Here is a 25,976-nt window from a genome sequence, read left to right on the forward strand (position 1 = left end):
ATACTTCTGCAATTCAACTTTAACTGTGCAACACAATGGCATTATGGACTGTTAAACTCGACATCCCGAGAGACGTCTGTGACTCCAGGGAGCTGTGAATCCTGCAGACCGAGGGCCTTATTTGTTTTTTTGTTTTTTTCTAGTGTCATCCTACGAGTGTTATGTCAATCTTGCGTGTTACATTTAGTATCATTCGACTCGGGCCTGCTTCTTTGTCCACAGGATTCACTAGCAGCTTAAAAACACACGATTTTTCACCCCTGACGTAATGACGGCTACTGTCTGGAGGGGAGGAAGCCGGGTCCCTCCCCTCCTCTCCCTCCCTCCCTCCCCCACGGGTCAGAGAGCGACTCCTCGGACGTGGGCTTGAATTAAGTCGTACAGTCTCTTTGGATGAGGCTGGTGGTACTTGGTCAGAGCTGCAGGGCTGCTTGTCTTTTTAATGGGTGATCTCGCCACGTAGGTTTTTGGGACACCAGTACAGATAAGAACAATGGCATGCAAGACTCACATACAGACCCACTTGTTATTATTTCTTTTTTTTTTTTTAATAGAAAATAAAGATTCTGACATAAGTACAAGCACTGAGCCCTCGCAAACACCCAAAGCGTATTGGTACGGAGGACAACCGACGCCTAAACCGACGGCGTTTAAGAAGTATCTGGGGCTTGCGACGGTTAAAAACCATTTCAACACAACAGCTGGCATCTTTTCATATTCATAAGTCCTGTTTTGAGGACATAATACATCTCACATTTATATATTATTTCTTCTTCTACACCTTTTTTTACTACAAATGTATGTGCTTTTGATTTAAAACAACTCCGGGAAAAAAAAAAGAAAAAGATTTGTAACGACTATCCACCCCACTCCGGCCAATTTATTGCAAATGAAGTGATAACCTCTGAACAGCAACACACACTTCAATATGGCACAAGCATCTTAGTAATGACCTAAATGCATCTTCGTCGTCGTTGTGGGTGAATATCAAAAACCAAACCACACCATATCTAAAAATATTAAGACATTGATCATCAGTAGAGCAGAAAGTTTTTTTTCTCCTCGTCGAAACATGCAGTCTGCCGCCCTGCAAGCAAGATTCTGGACCCCGTGGTAAAACGCAAAAAAAAAAAGTCAAATGCATATGAACACTGCAAATGATCAGCCTCGCCAGTTGAGCTAATATACTTCTATTATTCATGACAGGAGCTGCAGACTTCAAAATCCAGGTCACTGTGCAACTGAGGATCTTTCGTCTCGTATTCGAGGGCTGAATTCCTTCTCACGAAAAATGCACACTGGCCAGCAAAGTGAAGCCCCTTTGAGTTCAACCTCGGACAAAATATTTGAAAATAAAAATAAGCAAAGCTTTAAAGCACTCTTGTTTGCTTCCGTACGTCTTTTCTGACCCACTTTTCATCCCGCTCCGTGTGTCACCTTAAGACATTTGATGTGCTTATCCTAGTGAACGTCAGCTTTGGCACGCTCTCTGCTGAGGTACCCAAACAAATATTTAGTCAAGTACTGAAACTACTGTTTGTTCCCCCCACCGAGGATACTGTTGCATTGTATTTCATATAGAGAGAGGAGTATTTTTCTCTAAAATGTCTCTGGAGTGTTTAGGAGAAAATCTACACATGAAGGCATTCTCCTCCAGCCCTTTCTCCGAGGCTGTGATGTGAAAACCCGACTAAATCCCTCACAGCAGCCCCATCTACTTTCTCACCATTTATCCCACTACGAAATCCAAATAAATATCTTTAAAATAAGGGCAAAAATGGTAAAATAAACAAAAAAAAATGAAGCAAATCGATGTAGTGGCCTCATAAAGTAACACAAAACTACAATAAATCCATCACCGTCCAGTCCTCAGTCAAATAAAGAAACAAAGAAAGAAATATTACAGGGAAGGATATATCTAGAGTAGTAGTGGTTGCTTTACAATGGCGCCTGTGTCGAGAGAATGACAGCGCATCAGTTTGTCATGTTGCACCTTCTTTGAAAACTGCATCTTCTTCCCCCTCTCTCTCTCTCTCTCTTCGCCCAGAGGTGATCATGCTCTGTCTGATCAAAGTCTTTGACCTTTAACCCTTGGCTCCCCTCCCCTCCCCGTTCCCTTCCCCATACAAACGCTCCTCCCGCTCCTCTTCCTCGTCATGCGCGAGAGGGGGGATTGTTCAGTCGGCGTAGTGCATGATGGACTCGACGTAGTTGCCGGGGAAGAGGCCCGTGGTTCCGTTCATCACGCCCTCGAACCAGCCGTCGTCGTTCTTCTTGATCACGTAGATGATGGCGCCCTCCTGGAAGGAAAGCTCGTCCTCCTTGTCTCGGGCGTAGTCGTAGATGGCCACCACTAAAGGAAAAGAAAGGGGGACGAAAAACTGAAATTAGAAGTAAATGTAACTAGACGACAGCCTTGTTACGACATCTATTGCACGTCTGCCCTCAGGCGACGTCCTGGAAGAGGGACTTTCTTCCGTTTTTTTCCTCCGTTACAGGGGCTCTTTTTCGGGCGTTTGTCCTCAGGCGATGTGAGGGTCAAACGGCAGAGGGATGTCGTACGCTGGAAAGCCCTCTGAGGTGTTTTGCTAAAATGGGCTTTATATAAAAAACTGACTTGACTTGTGGTTGTATACCATATTCACAGATCTTTACAGCTCCACAAAATACAAGATAAAAGGCATCATATGAGGACGGTATTCTTGTCAATTCAGCATCATTATAATCCATAAATAAACTGTATTTGTGTGCAGAATTCACATTATTGTTGCCTCAAATTGCCACCAGCCTCCGTTCGTTAACTGTGCGGAAACTGACGGAAGACAAATGAGACGAACAGTTCCAAAAATCAAGATTCCTGACTAAAATAAGTGCTGCATGGTGGGTCAGATTCACGCTGCACTGAAAACCGACTCGTTAACTCCACGATGCCACAAGGTGAAATCCATGTCCTGCACTTCAATATTTGCATGAGCCAAGACTTAAAACTTTGGATAAAATAAAAAGCGAGCTTTGACTGAGTTTTCTGACCTCACACCTAACGGGATCACAGCAGCGTGCATCAACTGAGGTTAAACTCGTGACTTTATTCCGACATTAGAAATTTGTGGGCAACAGTAGAATCGCTTGAAAAGTCATTTGGCGTTGAACGACTGAGCGAACAGTGTGGAGCAGCGAAGGCAGACCTTTCTCCATGTAGCTGCGTGGGGCCCAGGGCGGGTCTTCCTCGGCGTAAGGGTCACTGTATTCCACCACCGCAGACTCTTCTTCATCGTCATCGTCCTCGTAGTCCTCCGGCGGTGGAGGAGGAGGTGTGGGCTCCTCAAACACCGGCTCCTCGGCGGGTGGAGGCGGAGGCGGCACGTCTGAGACTAGAAATAGTTTTCAGGCAGGCGGGAAGAAAAAAGAGGACCAATTAGAGGCAAAGAAAGGAGCACAAAGATGACTGCGTTAGTCGGGGAGACAAACACGACTGACTGTCGTTCTCATGCACTGGAGGGAGGAACAGAAACACACCGTGCAGGATGCATTTAGACAAAATTTAGATCAGCAGTACTGTGTATTTTATTCACCGTGGAACTTTATAACCACAGCACTTTACTGAACTGTAAACACGATACATAAAAACACAGAAGAGTGTGACACAAAATGTGCACACATGGATCCAACATGCAGTTAAAGAAATCAAGTCGGGATCTTGGTTTAGAGGATTTGTGATGGCACAGAAAAATTACACAGCAACGTGATCATGCTTTTGAACAAACATGCTTCATTTTTCATTTTTCAAAAAAAAAAAATCTTTACGAGAGGTCAACCGCCAACATTTGTTGCCAAAGGAACCACAAGATATTCCCCCAATTTTTAAACAAAGAGCTAAAAATTTACAGGGTTTTGTTTTGTTGTTGTTGTTGTCTACAAAAACCTATGTGGCAGACAAGAAAGGCAAAAAAAATTCTAGCAAAATTTCATAGTTATTTTTCATTACAAGTTATACAGCTTATGAAAGTCAATGGCTGCCAATGTGATGAATAAAACAAATGAAATTATAATAGGAAACCTTTTTAAAATAACTTTATGATAATACTTAGTATTCTACAATCATAAGTCAATTTAAGACATCATTATTCTGAAAATAAATAAATAAAAAAATATGAAGTCATTACTCTGAAGAAAAAAATCTTAATTTTAACAATTAAACCAATATTTTGACTTAAGTAAATCATTATTTTAAGAAAATCTGTCATTTTTTTGAGTTGTTATGTCAAGGTAGGCCGTTATTATGAAAAAAATCTCATTTTCAAATACAAACTCATTATATTGAGATACTAACTCAATACTGTGCTGTCGTCATATTTCATAGTAACTCACGACTTTTATCTACTATGTCACTATTTAGCAATAATAAGCTGCATTTATATATATTAAGTTTTTTTCATCACATGGGCAGGAAAGGGCTTCCACCCGAGTACCTGACACATCATGAACTTTGTTTTATGCCCGAATAACCACAGAAATCAAAAGCTCTGTGAGACACAAACAACAGAAAATTATCAGATCAATATTTAATGTCTCCAGAGTTCTTTGACAAATTTACACATTTATAATTAAAGATGGAGGCAGCAGATCTCTGACGCAGCTGATGTTGGAGGCTGATGACTCGTTTATTTGACACTAGCTGTTGGGGAGAAGACGAAAAACGAATGGCGGTCATGCAGTCGGGTCAGTGAGGGGCTAAAGCCACTTACTAGTCTCCTGAACTCGGGCCACAAAGCCCATCAGAGGCAGCTGAGGGGTGATCTGCATGGAGGGGGGAGGGGGCGCGAGCGGGCCTGCTATCACCAAACAGTATGAACACGCAGAGACGGAGGAGGACGAGGCCAGAGACAGAGAGAGGGAGGAGGACGGACATAAGAACAGCAGAGACATGAGAAAATGAGGTTAGAAGAACAGCACAGAGAAGAGTTAAAGAACAGGAATAACAAGAGAGTAAATGCAACATTTACAGCATGTAAACAATGATTTTAGCAGAAGCACAGACCTGACAGTCGGCCCTAGAGTGAGCTGCTATTTCTAACACCAAATTATCAAAACATAAAAAAAGTAAAAAGAAAAGGCTTTATGCATAAAAATATTTGCTAGGTTTCTAAGTCTAAATGCCATTTTATTTTTTTAATTCTATTTTTTAAAAAAACAGACAAGAAAAACAGAAAAAACTAATTGCCCAATAAATTAAAATAATTATATTATATAAAATACAAAAAAAAAAAAAAGAATGAAAAATATAAATGTCCAACTTTATCCCAATAAAATATCGTATAAAAAAAGATGGAAAACATGACAACTCCCCAAAAGTGAGGCCAAAACTTTTCGAACACCCCATGGCAGGTGTAACAAGTAATTTTTTTGGCATTTTATTTTATTTTTTAAATTATTATTTTTCAAAATAAACAGACAAGAAAAATTGAAAGATAGAGCTAATCTCCATTTAGTCTTTAACAAACTTTGATCCAAAACACACTAGCAACACTTTTCTTTATGTTATATAATTACGGATGAAACACTTGGGCTCTGTAGTTAATTATATTGAATAAAAACCTCTTTTATCTCGAATTTTACTTTGTAAAACCAGAGTGTGATATGTGAGAGTCAAACGAGGACAAAAGCCTTCAAAGAGCAGCGAGGGCAGAGAGCTGGTGAAGAGGTTAAATCTACTAAAAGCAGTTAAAGTTGATGGAAAACGACAGAGCACAAAACCGGATAGGAGATCTTTTCCAAAAAGATGCAGAAAAACGACATGAGTCTGGTGATCCACTCTCTCTGAAATCTACGGGCTGTGAGGAGAGCCGGACCCTTTTAATCTGAAATTAATGGGAGAGTTAAGTTACATTTAGAGAATAGAAGTGTTGAAAATAAAGAGAAAAAGCTCAAAAAAAAAAAAACAAAACAAAACAATTAGGCTGCAGGTTCTATAAGTAAATAATGGTAATATAAGTGAAATAATTCACTTGTGGCTGACTTGCATTAAAACCTCTGAAACCTGAAAGAATTGGCTTGACTTCTTTCAAAAAAACGTGAAAAGAAACAAGCAACTTGGCAAAAATGTCCAACAAACTGCAAAAAAAAAAAAATGCAAAAGGTATCAAAAAAATTATCTGAAAATTAGCCGGGCAGGATTATTAGGGAAAAATGTGCGAAAAACTATATTTATAATTCTCTTAATTGTGTGTTTAAAATTGTGTCACAGGAAAAAAAATAAATATATATATTTTTTAAGACTTTCTTTGGATCTTTTTCTTCACTTTATTTTTTGTATGTGCTTATCGCTTTTCAGGTAATTTTATTTCATTTTTTATTTTTTTAAAACTAATTTCTTTCTGGGCCATTTCTGGTCAAGTTGAAATCGAGCCAATTTGCTCAGGTTTCAGAGGGTTAGTTCAGTAATTTTTGTGCATTCTGCAAATTATTTGACATTGGAAGTTGTGTCGAGATGGATTTAAAAAAAATTAAAAATATTTGTGCTATATGTGGATCATCACATTTGCTGATACATTTATGCGCTTTACTCTGTGTAGAAGGGTTACACATGTATACTATGTGAACAAATGACTTTAAAATCCTGTTAAATAAATATAATGTGGCAGAGGGTCAAATCGAAACAAGTAATTTGTGTTCCTTTCACTGACCGAAACTCTCTTTAAATTCGCACAGAGGTGTCGTGGTTAAAAGCTTACGTTTGGGAACTTTGTTACCACAGAAGTGTGAAAACAATAACCGTCTCCTGTTTTGCACACACACGTAAACAGACCTTGGTTCTGGGCGAAGTGCGGCCCCCCGTTGAGCTGGCTCTGGTTGTGGACCATGTTGGGCTGACCGGTGACGGACGAGGGTCGGCGGTACGGCAGCGAGCCTCCCACCTGCGAGTTCTGGGGCTGCTGCACGGGGCGGTTCATGCTGTAGAACTGAGGAGCACCTGAGAGGAGGCGACACCAGGAGGCAGCAGAGAGTCAGTCAATAAGTTCGGGGAGGTTTGATTTATCGTCCCTCTGATGTCCTGAACAGTGAGGTCAATCCAATTTCGCCTCTGGGAACTTTTTAACTTTCATTTTAAATATTCATTAATGATTATTAAAACAGGCGCTTGGTTGAGGAATATTTTATAATTTAGCTGCAAGCCAAGCAGTGATAAATCCTAAAAATGTTCACAAAATAGCAACAAACAAACTTTTAATTGATGAAATGATTAAAATTTCCATAATGCATCAATATTAACATTTTGCTAATGGTGCTTATTTCCTAACCTGAACAGCAGCAATGTGCACTAACGTACGAGCACAATATTTAGCCACAAAACACCATAACAACAGGAACAAAAAGGGCCGAATAAAACACAAATGAAGAATTCACTGTGCAAGCGTTTCAGCACATGCATTATACATCAGAAAATCATCATCACCACCATCATCACCACACACACAAGCAGCTGATGAGATGCTGTGAGGGATGAAGAGCAGCGGTGGAGAATGGGAAACCCGAGGCAGGTAACGGACGGACGGCAGAGAGACTTTAAATATTCTCGACAGTTTTCATAAATATTCTGAGGAAGTGCTCAACAATGACCTTTAAAGCTGATTTCATTTTAGAGCACTTAATGGTTTGAGGGAAAAGGTGCTGGAGGTGACGAAACAAGACCAAGTTGTTAAATGGAGAGTCTATCTTTTAAATGCAGATTCCACATCACATTATTGTGTTTACCTTTTTTCCCGGACTCAATATTTTATCTTTTTAAAACACTGATAAGGTGTGCGGCCCTTGAGAGGTGGACGTTTCTGAACATAAATTAGAGAAAACTCAATCTGACTTTCTTAAAAGTTTAGACTGAGAATAAATATATGATGACCAGATCAATCTAATGTTTAGTGTTTGTGCCTTTACATGAATGTTAAATTATATTATTTTATTTAATTAAGTGTTTCATGGGGTAGAGAGGGGTTGTGGAGGGTAAGGAAAGTGGGCATAATTGTTTAATGAACTGTCTGTTTCTGTAGAATAAAATAAAGCACCGATGCAAAAAAACCAGACCGTGAATCATCTTTTTCAGGTGATTTCGGCTCAGCTGTTTAATCCTGACGGAGCTCAACTGGCAACTTTTCCATCAGCCTGAACAAACAAAACCAAACTGTGTCACAGTTCAGCTGCACCAAACCAGACACTGCAAACAGTGAAAGGTTTAAAAAGACTAAAGTCTGACACCCTCCTGCATTTAAAACAACGGGCTTCATTAAAATACGATGGACACACAAATCTGTGCTTAAACCTTGCATACAAATATTTAGCACACACCTTATCTGTGGTCTTTTGCACCATTTTATGTCATTTTTATTTGTTCTTTTTAAATCTATTTCGAACATCTCATCTCTATTGTTTTAATGTTTCTTTTTACCTGTTTCTAACATACTATTTATACAAGCTAACTTCCACAATGCCACAATGATGAAGGACCGGCTGTCTCACAAAGTGTAAACATGCACGTTTTTAAGTAAACCCAAAACAAATAAAAACCACAATTATTACAAAGGCTTCAACAGACAACACACTATTTAAAATCAATAATTTTTAAATGCATGTATTTGACAGCCTTTTATCCTGATTCATTATTGTCATATTGCAATCCTAGCTTAAAATGTCCATATTAAAGTTTTTTATTGTTTTTATTGACTCTACCTATAATGATCTACTGACACAAGTATGACATTTTAACAGTTCCTTACATGTCTGGAAAAACAACTCTCAATTTGGCATCAATATAATTCATAAAGATAACTGTATTTGCATACCTTTCACAATAAAAGCCCTTATCATGTACACTGCGTAACTTTTTACCAGATGAAACTCAATTTGTAGCAACTGCTACAAATTTGCATTGCTGCTGGTATGACGAGATTTGACTCAAAACATTGACAGGCGAGTATTTTGCATTTTCGGGTCGCTTATTCATTACGCCCCAAAGTGTGTAAAAGCCTTAAGTTTGAAGGACTTTACACACCAGAAAGTGTCAGTTTTCTCGAAAGTCTCAAGAGAAACCTCGCACTTTCTGAGCGGTCAACAAATGGTCACACAGCGCCACAGAAGAATCGGGTGATGACATGCCGGTGGAGGCGGGATGGAGGGCAGTGGGCGAGCTTCTCCCACTGGGTGACACTCACCTTGTGCGGGGTTGCCGTAAGTAGCGGGGCCCGTGCCAGTGGGGGCCGCAGAGGCAGGGAGCTGGGGAGGGGGCGGGGGTACAGGCGGGATCTCTACAGGGGGGTTAGGGGGGGGGGGGGGGTGGGGGGGGGCGGCGAGGGGCGGCGTGGGGGGGTGGGGGGGTGGTGGCAGTGTTTGGGGGAGGTTTAGCTGAGTTGGATGGGACTGGGGCTGAACCGAGGGGGGTCGAGGAGGTAAAAGGAAGGAGAGAAGAAACAGGTGAGGGAGGTCGAGACAAGATCAGAGTGAGAAGGGAGGCAGTAGATCCAGGGTTCCTACACATTAATGTCACACTGCAGCGTGCAGGAAGCCCGGATACTCAAGATTAGTTAGTTAGTTTCAGGCACACACCTTTGCTAGGAGAGGAAAAAAAAAAGCAGGCGTTACCTGGGAAGGCGGTGGGCGGGGCTGGGGTCGGCACGGCGATGGGCACGCCCACGCTGCCACTGCCGCTGTTCTCTCGGCTGCTGCTGCGACTGCTGCTGGGGTGGCTGCCTCCGCTGCTGCCGCTGCTGGTGGCGAGTACGGCAGCAAACACGTCAGAACACAGACGCTCACACACACTCTGTCACTCCGTCACACACTCGCACTTCTCGTAAAGCCTTTGTGATCAGCTTTTTCTCACTTTTACAAAGCTTATCCTTAAAAAACACTCAAAGCCAAAATATGTCAACCTAAAAATGCAATCAAGTCGTCACATATCGACCTTTTCGACCAAAAAGATCCAGAAACTACGGAGCCACAGGAGCTAAAGAGCTTTCCTGTTTGGGTTTCCATCGCATAAGTGAACCACGATAATTTGGCAAATTAGTCTGAAGACTAATGAAAGCAGCAGTTTGATAACTATCTTGAGATTACAATTATGTAGTGATTTTAGGGACAATTGTTTTCGTGGCACATTCACATTTAAATACATAGAGCCCAGCTTTCACTCCCACATTGTTCTAAATTCTTGCTAATGTAAAAATCTTTGCAAAAAAACAAGAACAGTTTTTGATCACAGTGTAACTTGAAATAAAATATGAATTAAATCGCACTTATATTTAGGCTAACTACAAATAAATATGTTACTACAGAATGCAACCATAGGAAAACTGTGTTTATTTTTACTGTGTTTAGAGCGTGACTGTATTGGTTATTTGAGTTAATCTATATATTTATGCATTTTATACAGCGGTGACGGTCCCACGACATGTTATCCAACATCACTGATACTGATGTTTCAGTTAACGTAAGCGATATTTTTCTTTTTGGCCTTTATGCGTTCATTGTACTGCAACTCGTTGTGTTTTTTCAGGTGATTTAACACATTAGTTGTGTTGCTTTGTGGTGCAGACACAAGTCTCATGCACTCTGCATGATTTGCTCTCTCCTAAATCAGAAATACTTTTCATGTTGTATGTCTGCAGTTGCAACATTTTGGAGTTTTTTTTTAAACAGGCTGCCACAGCAGGGTGCTCATGTAGTTGGCTGTTAGTTTGAGAAGAGCTTTATTTGATGTAAATTAGAGGTTTCTACAAGCGGAGAACGCATTTAAAACCTAAATAAAGCTGTGGATCGTGTTTATTTAATCCTGGATCTTGATTAATATTTGATTAATTATGCAGCCATGATAGAAAGGAGAAATACAGAAGTGGAAAAGGGGTCTGACCAGTGTTTTATGGTTATTTATTTGTGCATTAGTAACTATAATGACATACTAGGCAAATTAGTTTTTGTTTTTAAATTGCTGCTCCACCAACAACATAAATTTGTTTATAGTTCAAAGAACAAAAAAATGTCCATCCTTCGTCCTAATATTGATACTGAATATTGAAGTGGCATTTTGGGTTGGAGCGTACCAACGCCTTCAGGCCCACAGATAAAGCTCCTCAGTACCTGGGCTCCTGGTAAAGTTACTGTGGTGGAAACACACATAATTTACTTTACATTTCACACCACATATTTTAAAATAAAACTCTTCATATGATTCATGTTCCTCATTCTGCTTTTCATTTGCAACAGAATGTGCAGCCAGACTCAAACAGCACAGTCGAGTTAGCGGCGTTCAGCATGTTGAAGTCTCCCTTCGGTTCCCAATAATAACTCACATTATTAACGTGGCGCCCTCAAGAGCATTGATGTGTTAGTGTGAGCTGTTATGCCTTTGGAATGACTATGCCACAGTGATATTAAAAAAAGCAGCTGGAAAGCCTCACCAAGGACACACAGGTGACGCAGTAGCGACACAAGACAAAAGACAAAGATATGAGACGCGGTAAAAAAGCAAGAAGCGTCAAGACACATGGGGGGGGCAGACTGTTTGTACGACAGGAGAGAGCGCATGGCTGAGAGATGGAGGAAATGGATGGAGCGGTGCAGATAAAGACTCGTGCTGAGAGGAGAGTCCGGGAGTAAAAAACATTTGGCCAACACATGGGGCGCAGTGACGAAACTTTCCATGTTGTTTCCCCCCCTAAAAGCACATCTTTTGACTTGTCTCACGGCAGACGGGAGTCTATGAATATCTCTGGTGCTCTGGGATGAAAGAGTCTCGTCTCGGGAGATGAGCTGACATTGGGTTGACAGGACTGTGGGGGCGACGCTGCCTATTTAATGACTATTACCATAGGAACCTGCGTCTAGCCGTGCTAAATACAGCTCTGGAGCCTCGTCCTCATTTCTGTCCTCATCTGAGCAGCGAGGAGACACAGGTGAGGGATTTCCAAGTTAACCAATCAGGGAGCAAAAAGGTTAAAGTTGGTCAAACTTTAGGTGGATTAAAAAAGAGGGATTTCCACGTCATCTCAGAGAAGAAGGAGGCACAGGAGTCCTTTCAGTTTAGGAGAGGAGAAGAAGAAAAGGAGGTAGAGGAAAAAGGGGCGTGTTTCAAGAGTGTAGAGAGGCATGCTGGGAAGGGGGTGAGGGGTACCTGTACGTGCGGTTCCTCTGATTTACGGATGCAGTGCGTGCAGGGCTCTGCTGTGGGTGCGCCATGTTGCGCGTCGGGCTCGAGACGTAGTCGTTAGGGACAACGGGTGGACGCACCGGCTCAAGCGTCCTATAGGGGGAGTGGCGCCTGCGAGAGGGTCAGGAGGGACAGGAGTCGAGGGGGAGGAAGGGGGGAGAGGGAGGGGCATCCACAGAGAAGTGAAGGGGAGAGGGGAGGAGGAGGAGAGCAAGAAACAAACAAGTGCAAACTTAAAAAACGGGGAACGACAGGTGGTGAACATCGGGGGTCGGCTCGAGGTGAATCCAGAGGCGGAGGTGGGCGGGGTCAGGAACATCGCTGCTGTCGGCTAAAATCCACCAACGCTATCAGCTCGTTCTGCTGTTTAACCCTCTGAAACCTGTGTGGGGGTCCGATTTTCTTGTGCTGCATTTTGACGTCCTTTACAAGTATTTTAACCTTTGAAACCTCAGCAAAAAGTTGTTTCGTTTTTTAAATTTTATTTTTTTTTGTAGCAGCTTTTTCTATAGAATTTCCTCATTTGTTTATGTGTTTTAATTTAATTTTTCTTTTCTTTCTTTTTTTTTATGTTATTGCCAATTTTTGGGTAATTTCTTGTCAACTTGCTCATTGCCACTCATGTTTTTGATTGAAATCAGGCTGACTGAAATTGGGCTTAATGAATGTCAAAAAAGTTGTTTCAAGGTTAAAGAAACAACAATAAATTAAGAAGAGTCTAAAACTGAATGTCCTCTCAAAGAAAAGGCTTTAAGTAACTCCTCAATGCATTTAAATTTATTTTGGTAAATGTCGACCAGCAGCTTTCTTCAGCTGGTCCAGAAAAGTTAGACGCTGTAGATGCTGCCAGATTTTAAATTACAATACAAGGAACATATTTTGAGTTAATGTTAAACATGTTTTAGTATTTTTATGAACAACCGCCAAAAGAAAGTTTATTCAAAAGTTTTTCAAGACCTGGAAAACATTTTTTTCTGTGAGTTTCATCACAAATAACAATTTTGTTTAATTCTTTTGTCTGCAAAAGAGACAATTTGGGATTGAGACATTTTACTTATCTTAATGTAATACGGAAGAAATTTTAAGCAGATTGGAGCAGCTTTTTAGACAGATGTTTGTGTATTTTGCACCAAAAACAACAATTAAAAACACAGGATCCTAAAATGATACAGTAAGATTTTTGGGGGGGGTTAAAGTTCTGAAAAACAAAAAATCAGAGTGACGATTTGAATTAAGTTCCCATCTGTTCTGCCAAAAGTGTCTCTGAGCCTGACAGTCTGAACGAGAAACCTGAAAATGCATTAAATAAAACCATAAAAAGTGTTTTTTAACACGACAGCAGCGCTACGCTGGTGATGTCCTCAGTTTTAAAATAGGGGAAAGAAAAAACACAACCCTGAGATTTATTGATCTGGGACTGAGAAGCTGTACTGGCATGTAAATTTCCCAGCTGACACAGCGGGGTGACCCATCTCTGAGCACTGTTGCTATGGCAAAACGTTGCTATGAGGAATATGGGGCAGCCAGGAGTGGGCGGGCTGGGTCACAAACACACAACTGAAATTTGAAAAACAAACTAAGAGGAATAACACAAGAGAAATTAAAAAGTAAGATGTCCGCCCGTCGCCACAGGCTGCGGCAGAAGGTGCATCATGGAGGGTTGGAGCTGTGGTTGATCGGCATGCGTCTTGAAGGGACGTACACACACACACACACACACACACACACACACACACACACACACGCACTCTGAAGGTCAATATGAAAAAGTGGACACACTCAATCACTCACACACCCTGACAGTTTATGGAGAGAGGGCTGACACAAAACACACCCACACACACAAACACACACACACACACTTTCACACACAGAAACACTTGACGCCCAGGAAGGTCCCACAGGTGACAAGAGACACAACATTTATGTGCTGCACGAGACAAAGTCCCTGTGGGATAAGAGGTACCTTCAACAGTCAGACAGACGGAGCAGAAAGACATCAGAAACTCCTCACAACATGAAAGAAAATTAACCCTTAGGGCCCGCTTTAATATTACACACACCTGTAACGCTCTTTGCACAAAATGCTCTTTTCAAAATACCAAACATTAATATTATTTTTACTTCCATTGAGTTTTTAACCAACATCAGCCCTTAGCATAAATATTTTCAGCCTTTAAATGCCAGGTTTTTGTCGTAATGCCACTGTCTTTAAATGAAAAAAGGCACAAAACATGAAGCATTTTTAATGTACTTCATGCTACGTTGATTTTTTTTGATTATCACAGTCTAGGATATGTCAATGATTTGCAGCAACATCGATTGTGACAGCCCACCTAATGGAAATAGTATGTTTTTTTGTTTTTTTTACCAAATATGGTAAAAATGATGTAATCAGGTGGAAAATAGTAAAAAAAACTACAAATTCAAAGGCAAAAGCTCAGAATGAAACCCAGAAATAATACAAGTCACGTTTTTATGCTTTGATGGCTGTGTGTTTTATGCTTTTGTATTTTTTACTTTCCTGTAGGAGCTGAGCTGGAAATTACAAGATTAAAGAAAAATACACGATCTTGCCAAAATGTATGCCATATACACAAACACAACCCAAAGTATCCAAAAAGTGAAGAGTAAAATGCGCCAAACAGTCCCTAAGGGTTAACGCCACTGTTATTATTTACACAGATAATTACGGTTTATCGAGAGTTATATGTGTTCGAAAGATAACACAATCAGAACAAAAAGAAATCCAAATTTAGTGTCATCCATCTGACAGCTGCTGGTTATTCCCACTCTGATTAGCACTGCTATCAAGAGCAGCTAAGTTTCCGACTGTGACCTTTGTGATCACGTCCCTCCGGTCTCCTGACATTAGACAAATGCCAATAAAAGGTTGAGAGATCTGAGAGCTCGCTGCCTGCACACCACCTCCTGCTAAAACTGAAACAAAGCGGGCTTTCCAGAAGCAATTACATGCCTTCTTTGTATTTTATCAAACTGCGAACTGAAATATGGCAGTTTCATGTTTCAAGCAGCCTCTGCTCCTGTGAAATGTCAGCGTTTTTAACCTGAAGCAGCACAAAGTTGTGTGGTTAGTGTCGTCGCCTCACTGCAGAAAGGATCACTTTCAGGCCTCGGTGCTTTCTGAATGGACTTTGCATATTATCAATGTGTTTGAGCTTATTTCCTCCCACAGTCTAAAGACATGCAAGTGAGGCGGCCTGAAGAGTCGGGCTGACTGCAGGGAGGCAAACAGCTCACTTCTGGGTGAATGTTGAATCAATTTATATGACTTGTGTGATTTGAAAAAAGAAAAGAAAGTTTCTATTTAAGTCAGAAACTCTCTCATTAAAGAATAATTTCAGCTCTGGTACGACTGTCAGTGTTTAGCCATTTAACATTTAAAAACTTTGGCTTTCTTAGCTCATAATAAAAACAATAACTCTCACAGCATTGTTTGGTGTTTGTACAAAAACAGATTTTACAGGATTGATATAATAACTGGCTGTTTTCTGAAACTCTTACGTGTCTCGAAACCTAAACCATTTTTTTCCCTTTTCATATTTGATTTCTTCCAACAGAGGTTTGTTTTAACTGGCAAAATAACTAAAGCTCTGCACACTGTGAAGAAGAGCATTAGCTTAAAACATCACTTGTAAATGTGATCTACAGTGTGCAGAGCTTTCTTCTTCAAGTTTCAAATGTTACCTTTAATCGGTCCAGAAACTACCTTTAGCTTTTTATGTGTGATGGCATGCTTTTCAAAGCATTCAGCATTTCTCTCTCAGTGCCTTCAAACCAGAAGATGAAGAAGAATCTGGTGAATTGAGATGAAAGAATATATGCTTTATGAAGTATATACAGCATGTTTGTGTGCAAGAAACTGCAAAAACAGCCAGATATCAGTCTGCAGTTTGGTGTGAAATCTCTTCTACACATGGAGAGAAGGGAAAACTAAAACACATTAAAAGAGGGATACTGCCGACCGTGTCTCACCAGCACGGATGAGAACCGAAACAAGAATACCCCTGCTCTGAGAACGGCCACTGAGGAGCATTTTAAACCCCCCGAAGGACGCTAATTAAACAAGGAGGTAAAAGAGGTGATGATGAAACTGGGAGCAACCAGGCCCGTCTGAAGGGCTCGTGGTTGTGTTCCCAAAGCCACAAAAAAACCCAAACAGTTACATTCGGCCTCTGATGGACACAAATCTGCTCTTGTGTCCATCCGAACACCGTTACATACCCAAGGGTCCCTTTCCCCGACATGGGCGGGCTGGGGGGCTTCTGTGTGGGGGGGTTAGTGCGAGGCAGTCCACCTCCTCCGGCCTTCATGTTCTGAGCGCTGGCCTGTAGGAGGACAACATGGTTATAAAAACCCCAGGAGAGCTAAAACATACAAATGAAATCCTTCACAGCATAAAAATGTCTTTAGAGGAGCTGTTTAAGAATTATATTTATTCACTTTCATGCCGAGTTAGATGACTAGAAACAGTCAGCGTGAAAACTAACTAAATCCACCAGCTAGCGCCTCTTTAATTCACTAAATGTCACATTACGACTATAAAACTGCAGCTTGTCTTTTTTTAGAGAGTTTTTGTAATATCTAAAATATGAGATTTAGAAGATATGTGTTATTAGCGAGCATGTAAACAGAAAAAACTGTATCAATCTACTCTCGACAGGAAGGCAATTAAGCGTAAAATGTCTAGCTGATCTTTCAACAGCAAAAAAGTCCTTAAAATGTAAAAGAAAAAAAAGAAAAGAAAAAAAGACAGCTTTCACAGCAAATCAAAACCAAAAAAAGAGAACAACTCAATCAGAAATCACAAACCCCATTTCTTTTGAGGCTCTTACTTTGAAAGTCTTACCTTAAACCTTTGCAACCACTACGGTTGATTAAAAAGACAAAAATAGGTGAGCAGAGAGAAAAAGGAGAAGAAATCAGAGGATTAGTGATCGAAAAAGGAGAGAAAAACAATTATTCATGCATGTGGCACAAGCTGGTTAGATTCGGGCAACAATGGCTCAGTGTTAACATCTGAGGAATTTGTTCTTTGAGACCTTTGTGAGGTTGAAAACGGCTGAAAAACAGACTTCTCTTTGTTCCCAAAGTCAGTGAGAAACTAGCTTTCCAAAATCAGCCGCTGTCACCATTTTATTAAATAAACACATCATTGCAGAGGAACCTGTTTGCAGCAGCAGGTGACAGAATCACAACAACACGGAGTAAATTTAGCTGAATTTATATCCGGGGTGACTTTAGTTTCCCACACAGCTGAAAAGCAGTCATTGATTTTTTTCTTGCATTACTTGAAACCCAATAGTGACTGTTTGACCTCCATAAGTCCTCTCCATTCGATTCTGTGCAGTGAATAACCCACTTTTACACAAACACGGTCCCATTTCTGAACCGCACACTTCTCATAGACATATTTTCATCACTCTGAAACTGAAAATATTTAAATGTAAAACCACATTAGTAATCTAAAGCAGGAGTTCCCAACCTTTCAACAGAAAGAGAAAGTACTTAACAAGAAAACAATAGAAAAGAATAGAATATAAGTACTTTTTGTGTGTTAAAACTCAATAGTGCTGGCAGAAGAAAACCATAAAATCATACTGATACGCAGAGGCCACTATCTATTTATTTTTTGGCAAAAACAATAATTAATATTAATATTATAGCCTACTAGAATAAAAAAATCTTACTGAAAATGACTGAAGTGAGAAGAAGAGACTTAATTTTTTTTAGATAAAAACTGATGTTTAAGGTTTTTGCTATGGGGACAGAATTTGCAGTTTAAAAAGCAAATAAATCGCCTTATATTGCAACATTTTATGCCAATACTAATATCACAACATGTTTAAAATCCCAATAACAGTTTATCATGACTCAAGTATCACCCGTAAACCGTGTATTAGCAGGGAACTGGCAAAAATGCAGATGCAAATGAATAAAAATCAACATTTTTCCTATCATAATAAGGTTTTTGTTTTGATGTCACACCCCTGGTGTAAAAAATAACATCATGTCAGTATGTCAGACAGCTTATATAAACTCGAAGTTATTTTCTCAGTCAGCCATGCTCTATCAAATCCTCCTGTGCTCCTCCGCGCTTGAGAGGCAGCGTCTGATGTTTCTGCATCACACTGGCGTCATTTAAACCTCTGCGGTCAAAACACCTGTAACTGCGCTCAAACTGCCTACGATATATATTACAATGACTGCTTTTCAAAATAAGGTGTCAACTCCATGTATAAAAATAAGATTAACTGCTCAGACATGAAGCACTTTATTAACAAAAGGATTTAATATTTTGGTTTGTATATGTATTAAAGCACTATTTCGTTAATAAAAAACAGTGCAATAATGTTTTACATCAAATTAAATAATATTCATTTAATTTTTTATATTTTCTAACTGAATTGTTGAAATGTTATTAATCCACAAGATGATCAAGACCCTTTTTCTAATGATAAAATCTGCTCAAATTGCAAAAAAAATCAGAATTCAAAAATTTTTAAAAAGAAACACAACATTTGGGGAAAATTAAAACGGACTTCATAGGGCCCTGACAGTATTTATTTTTGGAGATAAAACTTGACACAAAACGGCAGAAAAATAAACAGAATTTGGTTGAGAAACTTCTGCTCTAGAGCAATTTAAAAACCTTTTCTCAAAGTCTGAGAATGATCAATTTCACTTTATAAAACTGGCTTGTAGTTGTGTGTTCACCATTTATTTTACTTGCAGGTTTTTCTGTTGCCAAAATTTACCACCAGCAGTTTGTTTCACTTTAAATACCATCACTTAAAGCCAACAGAGCTTAATTAGCAGCTCCCATTTACACTTGCAGCAGTGATTCATCCACACATTTAAGTCTAATTGATCAAATTAAGGGGAAAAAAGAACAAAATGAGCACCTTGACTCCGTGACCCATGTCGTCGAGCATGCTGTAGTCGATGGGCTTGCGGATGTAGCGCACAGGCCTCTCGGGATTGGCGGGGGCGATGATCTTGTGCGTGCGGGACGTGTTCTTGTTGGTGGTGAGGATGCCAATCTCCCGCCGGGCCACCTTCTCTTTGTGGATGTCCACCGTCTGAGGACGAGAGCAGAGGAGATTTTTATTCCTGGTGAGCCAAAAAGATACTTTCTGAAGTTTTTTTGGTCAGTTTCCAACCTGTGAGATGTGGTTGATGGAGGACTCCATGCGGCGGAGCTGCGACGCCTGGATGTCGAGCATCTGCAGGACATTGTTGGCCAGCGTGTTGATCAGGTAGGCTACGCTGGCCAGAGACTGGGTGGTGTAGTTCTTGGTCTCCTCCAGCGCCCTCTGCTTGTCTGGAGACTGAAAGAGAGAAAGAAAACAGAGTTTGGTCGATAAAATTTCAGAAAATAGTGACCAACAGTCCAAAAATCGAAAGAAATTCAGTTTATTATCATGCATAAAACAATTTCTCAAATTTCTTCCTAGCTTTTCACCTACTTAAAAAAAAAAAATTATTATTACTGTTTTGTCATATTTGCATTTTTTGTGCTCTTTTCTGTAGACTGTGAACAGCAACGTGGGAGGTATACGCCGAGTTAGTGAGTGCTTTTTGAGAAGTGGTATTACATTGAATAGGTATTTAGTAGTGTTGAAGATGGACATGAAAAGACCAAAAATATGATCAGTATGTTAATTTATTGTGAGAATCTCCTCTGCGTTATCTGTCATATGTTTTGACTTTACATTGAATAAATAAAACATTTTTGTTTCTTTTAATTGTTACATTTAACAAGCATCAAAGCAGCAAATATTTGGCTTTTTAGCTTTAAAAAAAGACTAAAACAATTGATCAAAATAATTACCAATTAATTAATTTCTATTAACAAAATAATTGACAATTAATTTTCTGTCAGTTGAATCACTGACTAATTGTTTCAGCTTTATTTATTGATTTATTTTGATTAAAGTTGCAAAGGAAGCAGTCTGTCCAGAGCAAGTGGGGTGAAAATTCAGCTCGTCTTGTGCTAGAAATAAACGTTTAAACCTGCAACATGTTATAAAATTCTGGCACATTCCTAGTGCATGCTGTATTTCTCATTACTTTAAAAAACATTTCATGAATAGCCATCATCAATTTTGTAAAACTAAACTCTGCTTCAGTGTGTGTGCGTGCTTTTTGCCTATAAAAACGATTAGTCGAGATTAAAGCACCTGAATGCAATTTGTTGCAGCAGGATGGAGGACGAAAACTGCTGCATCCAAGGTTTCAGTGCCAATAAGTAACATTTTAAGTGGAAAAAAAACTTTAATGGTAGGGAAGTGAGCGGCGAGTAAAAGAGCTGCAGCCAGCCAGAGTGAAAGGAGACTTCTGAGGCAGCGTGGGCACATCAACAGGAGCATCAAAGGCCAGATGGATCAGCTAATGTTTCTGCTGGGAAACCGTGCTCCTCACCGACACTGAACAAAGGCCGAGATTCAGGACTGAGCACTGAATTATTCAAGTAAAAATGCAGAAAAAGTAGCCTCTTCACGTTTCTCAGACATTAAGATTTGCAGCTTTAATTTGAGTTTTGTGATCGTTAACTGGTTGTCTGGGTTTTGGATTTCTGTCACACAAGTGTTTTGCATTAACGGACATATTAAAGCCAAAATGAGTAATTGATAATGAAAAAAAAACCTAGTTGGAGCCCTGAATGCAAAGAGGCTCGTTTATAAATTAAGGAGACAACTTTTAGGGCTTTCACATCATGATGTAAGCACTGCTTACATTTTTTTTAATTGTCACACCCTCTCATCGCACCGTCAGCTTGATCGGCATCGCAGGATCCAGCATGCTTTATGCAGCGATTAAGTCTCTTACAATTGAACAGGAGAGCATTTTTGGTATTATATTTGGTATATATATAGTGGACATGCATCGTTTGGACTGCAGTCGGAGCTCTGGCAGAAGGCAGAGAGCTTTGCGCCCGACAGCAGCGGCTCCTCATTCAGCCAGGAGAGGAGCTTTGCATCGCTGCAAAAGGCAGGCAATGCAATTAGCAAGGGATGCATGATTTGGGATTTTTTGCCGAAATCCAAGGAAGCAACCCATTTGGTCAATAACTGATGCCAATATCGATATTTCCATTTTTTCGCCTAATTTTGGTGATCATCAAGTCTCTTCTGTAGTGGAATTAACTAATTAATTAATTTTTTTACAGCCACTGGTGATTTTAATTAACCCATCCTTCAACATAAAAGATGAAGCAGGATCATGGACAAATTTTTATTTCTTTAAACAACGTTTTTTTTAAACTGTGTTTAAAAAATGACTAATACATCTATCTAGATGCAATGGAGATATTCACATTGTCAATAAAAAAATGAAGAAAGAAAAATGAGTCCGTCATATTGGCAGAAATCTGCAGGCTGGGTGATTATGTTATCTTATTTAAAAGCCAATATCTGCCAATACAGATGACGTGCCAATATTATCGTGCATTTCTAATCAGCAGGCAATGCAAGCAGCAAACGTACTCGGGTGCAGTGTAAATCAGTTGCATATTAAAATATAAAAATGCCCTTAAAGAATACGTACCTCTAATTTTTACAAATGACTATTTAAAAAAAAGCTGAAGCAATTCGTGGATCGATAGGAAATTAGCCAGAAAATACTTTGATAACTGAGTAACCACTGATGGCATTTTTCAGGCAAAACATTTGATTGATCCTGACTCTCAAACATCAAGACTTTCAGTTTTTCCTCTTCTTACATCATAGTAAATTGATAATGTTTGGATTGGTGTAGACATAAAGGAAAACTTTGGTGATTATACTGCTCAATATTCTGACATTGTAATTGATTAATCTGGAAAATAATCTACAGAGTTGCCGATAATGAAAACCATTAGTTACGGCAATTCCCGAACCAGCCTGCGCTTCCCTCTGTGTGCATTGTAAAGCAGCAGATTGATTACACTGTGGGTCACAGCTGCCTTTATGTTGTGATTGGATATTGAGTGATTGATTTTTATTGTTTTCTTTTTAATTACAGCCATATTGCAAGTGGCAGTATAACCTCCCAAAAATCTGGGGCTTCCTATAGATGCATTTCCGTTGCATCCAAAGATAGACAAAAAGTCAAATGTAAAGCAGCACACAGGAAGAATCTGTTCATGTCCGTACAACATATAATATGCAAGTCAAATCATAATAATCTATTTTTTTAATATAAAGTGATATTAGATAATTATGGAACTGAATTAAAATAAAAACATAACAAAAGGCAGCATACTAAAACTACAGCAGCACCCTCTGTGGTGACATGTATGTTCCCTTTTATAAGAAACTAACTAACGCAATATAAATTTATGAGAAATCACATTGCGATCCAACAAATCATCAAACTCAGCCTGCAAACAAACAGCATCATTTAGGAGGAGTGAGGAGGGTTCGGCTCTGCCGGAGCATGAAGACAAACAGGTTATGTGGCAAAAGTCAGGAGCTGCAGCTGCTGCCTGCAGGGTACAAAACTGGCATCCCGAATTACTGGCTGAACTTGCTAATAAACTACATTTTTTGGATGGAGAGGATGGATGCATGAACTACGAGCCACAGTATGCCTCAGGTTAGTGGCTGAGGATCAAGGAAAGTTAGCTCTTCAAATGCCTGGTTGAAGATGCTGTTTTCTCTCACAGTACCTCAACTCGTGTGTCAATTATCAATCAATAACCACTGCTCTTCTTATGCAAGATAACATGACGAAGGATTGTCTGAACACCTGAAACTGATAATATAAACATTAAATAAGATGTCATTGACACATAAAACTGTATTTAATATTGATCTGATCGGAATAAACATGTTGATGTGTTTTTTGTTTTTTTTTTACCATAATCCTGAAGTGTTTGTGTAATTATTTATGAGGCAAAATAAAATTAAAATATCAATATAGCTGGTCAAAATATATTTTTTTTAAATTACTATAATTGGTTTTACTAGCTGAAAATGTCTCCGTTAAAACATCAATGACTTTGGGAGAAATTTATCCACCTATTGTTGTCCCAGTGGTTGAAAATGACCGAGAGTACAGTAAATCTACCGCAAAGCTCTGAGTCTAGCACAACCTTTTCTCTCAATGACTCTTTCCGTTTATAACAAAGATATGAATGAAAAGAGCAAATTTTACTCCTCGGGTGGTAACTGAGAGTCACTATGGGAACAGAAAACAACTCCTTGAATCAGACTGATACTTAACCGTGAAAAAGGTGGAATTTTAGTTTTCATTAGTATGTGAATTATTTTTGGAAAAAACACACATGTATACTATAACGGCCACAGTAGTTATTATATTAGAAGAATTTATCAAAATTGTAAAAATCAGTTCAACAAGTGTCCATTCCTGCATGTGCAATGATACACGAAACCTGGCTTTCCAGACATGGCAGGGAGAAATTGTAAATTAGAAGTGATGTATTTCACTAAACATCCCTCTGACAAATACTCCTCCTGTCCAGCTGATCTATGGGTTGTAATACACATCTGACAGCAGCTGGGAAAACCTCACAGTGTGAGAGGAAAACCAGGGCGGGCAGCCAGACAGCAAGCTGCCAGCATCCAAGGGCCGCCGCCGCTTTCTCAGGACAACCTGTCAGACCTGATCAGCCCTGCTCATCAAGGATGTCAAATTTAAGTATCACACCTTGTCAAAACCTCTCCCTGCTAACACCATGGTCCCAAATTCCCTCCTCTATGATAGCACGCCTGTAGAGCACTGATACTCAATTTACAGCTCGTGGGTCCCTGATAGCAGGCCACGGTGGCCCCCAAACCATTTTCTAATTCACAATAAAAATAAAGCAATGTCCACTGGGAATTGTTTTTGGACTTTAAGCATACATAAGGAGTCAGAGTGCATAAAACAGCATCAAAATAGAGCACGTTAATCACAACAAGAGCCAGTGGAGGATCCTCCACACCCCCTGATAGAGGTCCACACTAAGCCCCTAATGTCCTAAAACCCTAGAAACATCCTAAAAATCCAAGAAATGTCCTAAAATCCTTGACACGCTAAAATCCTGGAAAAGTCCTAAAATCCTAGAGATGTCCTAAATCCCAAGAATGTCCCTAAATCCTAGAAACGTCTTAAATTTGTAGAAATGCCCCAATATCCCAGAAAGGTTGTAAAATACTATAAACATAGAAAAATCCTATAAACACCCCAAAATCCTAGAAATGTCCTGTAATCCCAGCTTTGTCGTAAAATCCTAGAAATGTCACAAAATCCTAAAATTGTAAAAACATCCTACAATCTGAGTCACGTCCTAACACCCGAGAGATGTCCTGATATCCTAGAAACATCATAAAATCCTAGAAACATGTGTGGGGCTCCTGTGACTGGCCCCTGGCCTCCTGTCATTGTGCAGAAGTGGCCCCCAAGCAAACCAAATTGAATATCCCTACTGTATGTAGGTAGCAGTATGAAATCAAGCAAATCAGGTGACCAGAACTGCAGAATACAACATACCAAAAGCTCTGAATGAATTCATTGATTACACTCATACACATATGCCAATGCAATGCAATTTGATCACAGATGCAACACTACACTGTGTTTTCCAACCTGCAGAGCAATGCCTTAAAGAAGATAAGAAATCACACCAATGGCATGTTTAAACTGAGCATTTTCAGACACTAAAAGCCATAAATCATGTGTATTATATAGCAGTTAAAGCAAGTCGCAGTGTCTCAATCCAACACCATAAATCAGTGGTTGTTGGTAATATTGTCACGGCGGTTAATCTTCTGTCAAACCAAAGCTCATCGCAGATTAATCTGGCTTCATATCGCGTCCTACATCTCCGGCCGGAGCACGATCAGCTGGCTGCTGTAGCGGCAGTGATTGATCCCGCAGAGAGCAGAGAAATTGATTTTCACGGTGCCTGTTTGGTTATTTAGACCGAGGGGTGATGCCGAGCAGCTGGCTAGCAAGCTAACGGCTAACGCGATAGCTCCACGATGGATGTACACGCCACACAGACACTGTTATATCGATTAAAATACGAACACACAAACGATGTTGAAGCGCTTTGACGTGATTGTAACAGCGGATTTCCAAATTGCGTGTTAAAATGTCTTTACAGAGGGTTGTTTTTGCGTTAGCCGAGGCTAGCTAACGCAGCTACATTAGCACCAGCTAGCCTAGCATCAGTTCGCCCCACCGTGATGCCCGTCAAATAACACAAACTACGCCGTCTTTTCTCCCGCACATGAGACAGCCTACCTGGACATAGTTGCTCTCGCAGTACTCCGCGACTCTTTCCAAATTGGTAAAACTGTCTAATAGTGCGCTTCGTCCAGCTGGAATCTCTTCTTCCAGAAGCATTTGTAGCTCCGCCATTTTCACATCTTTAGCGGAGCGGTGTGTGTGTGTGACTGCGCTCTCTGGCGCCGCCGCGGCCGCCTGCGGTACTGCAGGGCTCTCCCAGCAGCTGCTGGAGGAAGCAGGGTTTCCCAAAATTAATAATGCTAGGGACTGTTCGTTATTTATGAGAGGGGGGAGGATGGTGCAAATCAGGGAAGACGTGTGAAATAATTGTTTAAGCGCTGGAGGTAGTTATTTAATTTTGGCTTCGGGGAGGGGTAGACTTGGAGGGAGGATTTAGGAACATGTTCAAGAAAAAAAACATATATTTTGAGGAAAAAGGTATATTAACCGTTTATAACCAGTGTAAATTGGCTTAAATTCTTCAAAAACATTGGAGAAGGCACTGAGCAATTTAAGAATAAATGACCCAAAATTGAGTGAGAAATTA

At 40.0% G+C, this 25,976-nt stretch overlaps 1 protein-coding gene across 6 annotated transcripts; it reads right to left on the minus strand.

Annotated features, from left to right (window-relative positions):
* Nucleotides 1-1,931: 1,931 nt before the first annotated feature.
* LOC121962780 (abl interactor 2-like) lies at nt 1,932-25,607 on the minus strand. Of its 6 annotated transcripts, none has more exons than XM_042513074.1 (10): nt 25,445-25,607; nt 19,375-19,542; nt 19,117-19,293; nt 16,436-16,539; nt 12,155-12,301; nt 9,631-9,752; nt 6,806-6,970; nt 4,746-4,829; nt 3,186-3,371; nt 1,932-2,353 (listed from the first exon to the last, which is right to left on the minus strand). In XM_042513074.1, exons 1-10 carry the CDS (start codon nt 25,559-25,561, stop codon nt 2,178-2,180), a joined length of 1,446 nt encoding a protein of 481 aa, XP_042369008.1. In that variant the 5' UTR covers nt 25,562-25,607; the 3' UTR covers nt 1,932-2,177. The 6 variants fall into 6 exon arrangements, with proteins under 6 accessions (XP_042369008.1, XP_042369007.1, XP_042369006.1 ...); XM_042513073.1 differs by having other exon boundaries at nt 4,746-4,832; XM_042513072.1 differs by having other exon boundaries at nt 9,631-9,755.
* Nucleotides 25,608-25,976: the final 369 nt, after the last annotated feature.

Source organism: Plectropomus leopardus, chromosome 24 (genome assembly GCF_008729295.1).
Source record: "Plectropomus leopardus isolate mb chromosome 24, YSFRI_Pleo_2.0, whole genome shotgun sequence".
Lineage (NCBI taxonomy): Eukaryota > Metazoa > Chordata > Actinopteri > Perciformes > Serranidae > Plectropomus > Plectropomus leopardus.

Excerpts from the sequence above, each read along its gene's own strand:
- LOC121962780 (XM_042513071.1), bottom strand. The coding sequence starts at position 25,561 with ATGGCGGAGCTACAAATGCTTCTGGAAGAAGAGATTCCAGCTGGACGA. Across the intron at positions 9,756-12,154 it reads CAGAGGAACCGCACGTACAG|CAGCGGCAGCAGCGGAGGCA; the intron begins GTACCCCTCACC and ends ACTCGCCACCAG. Across the intron at positions 3,372-4,745 it reads GGCCCGAGTTCAGGAGACTA|TCTCAGACGTGCCGCCTCCG; the intron begins GTAAGTGGCTTT and ends AACTATTTCTAG.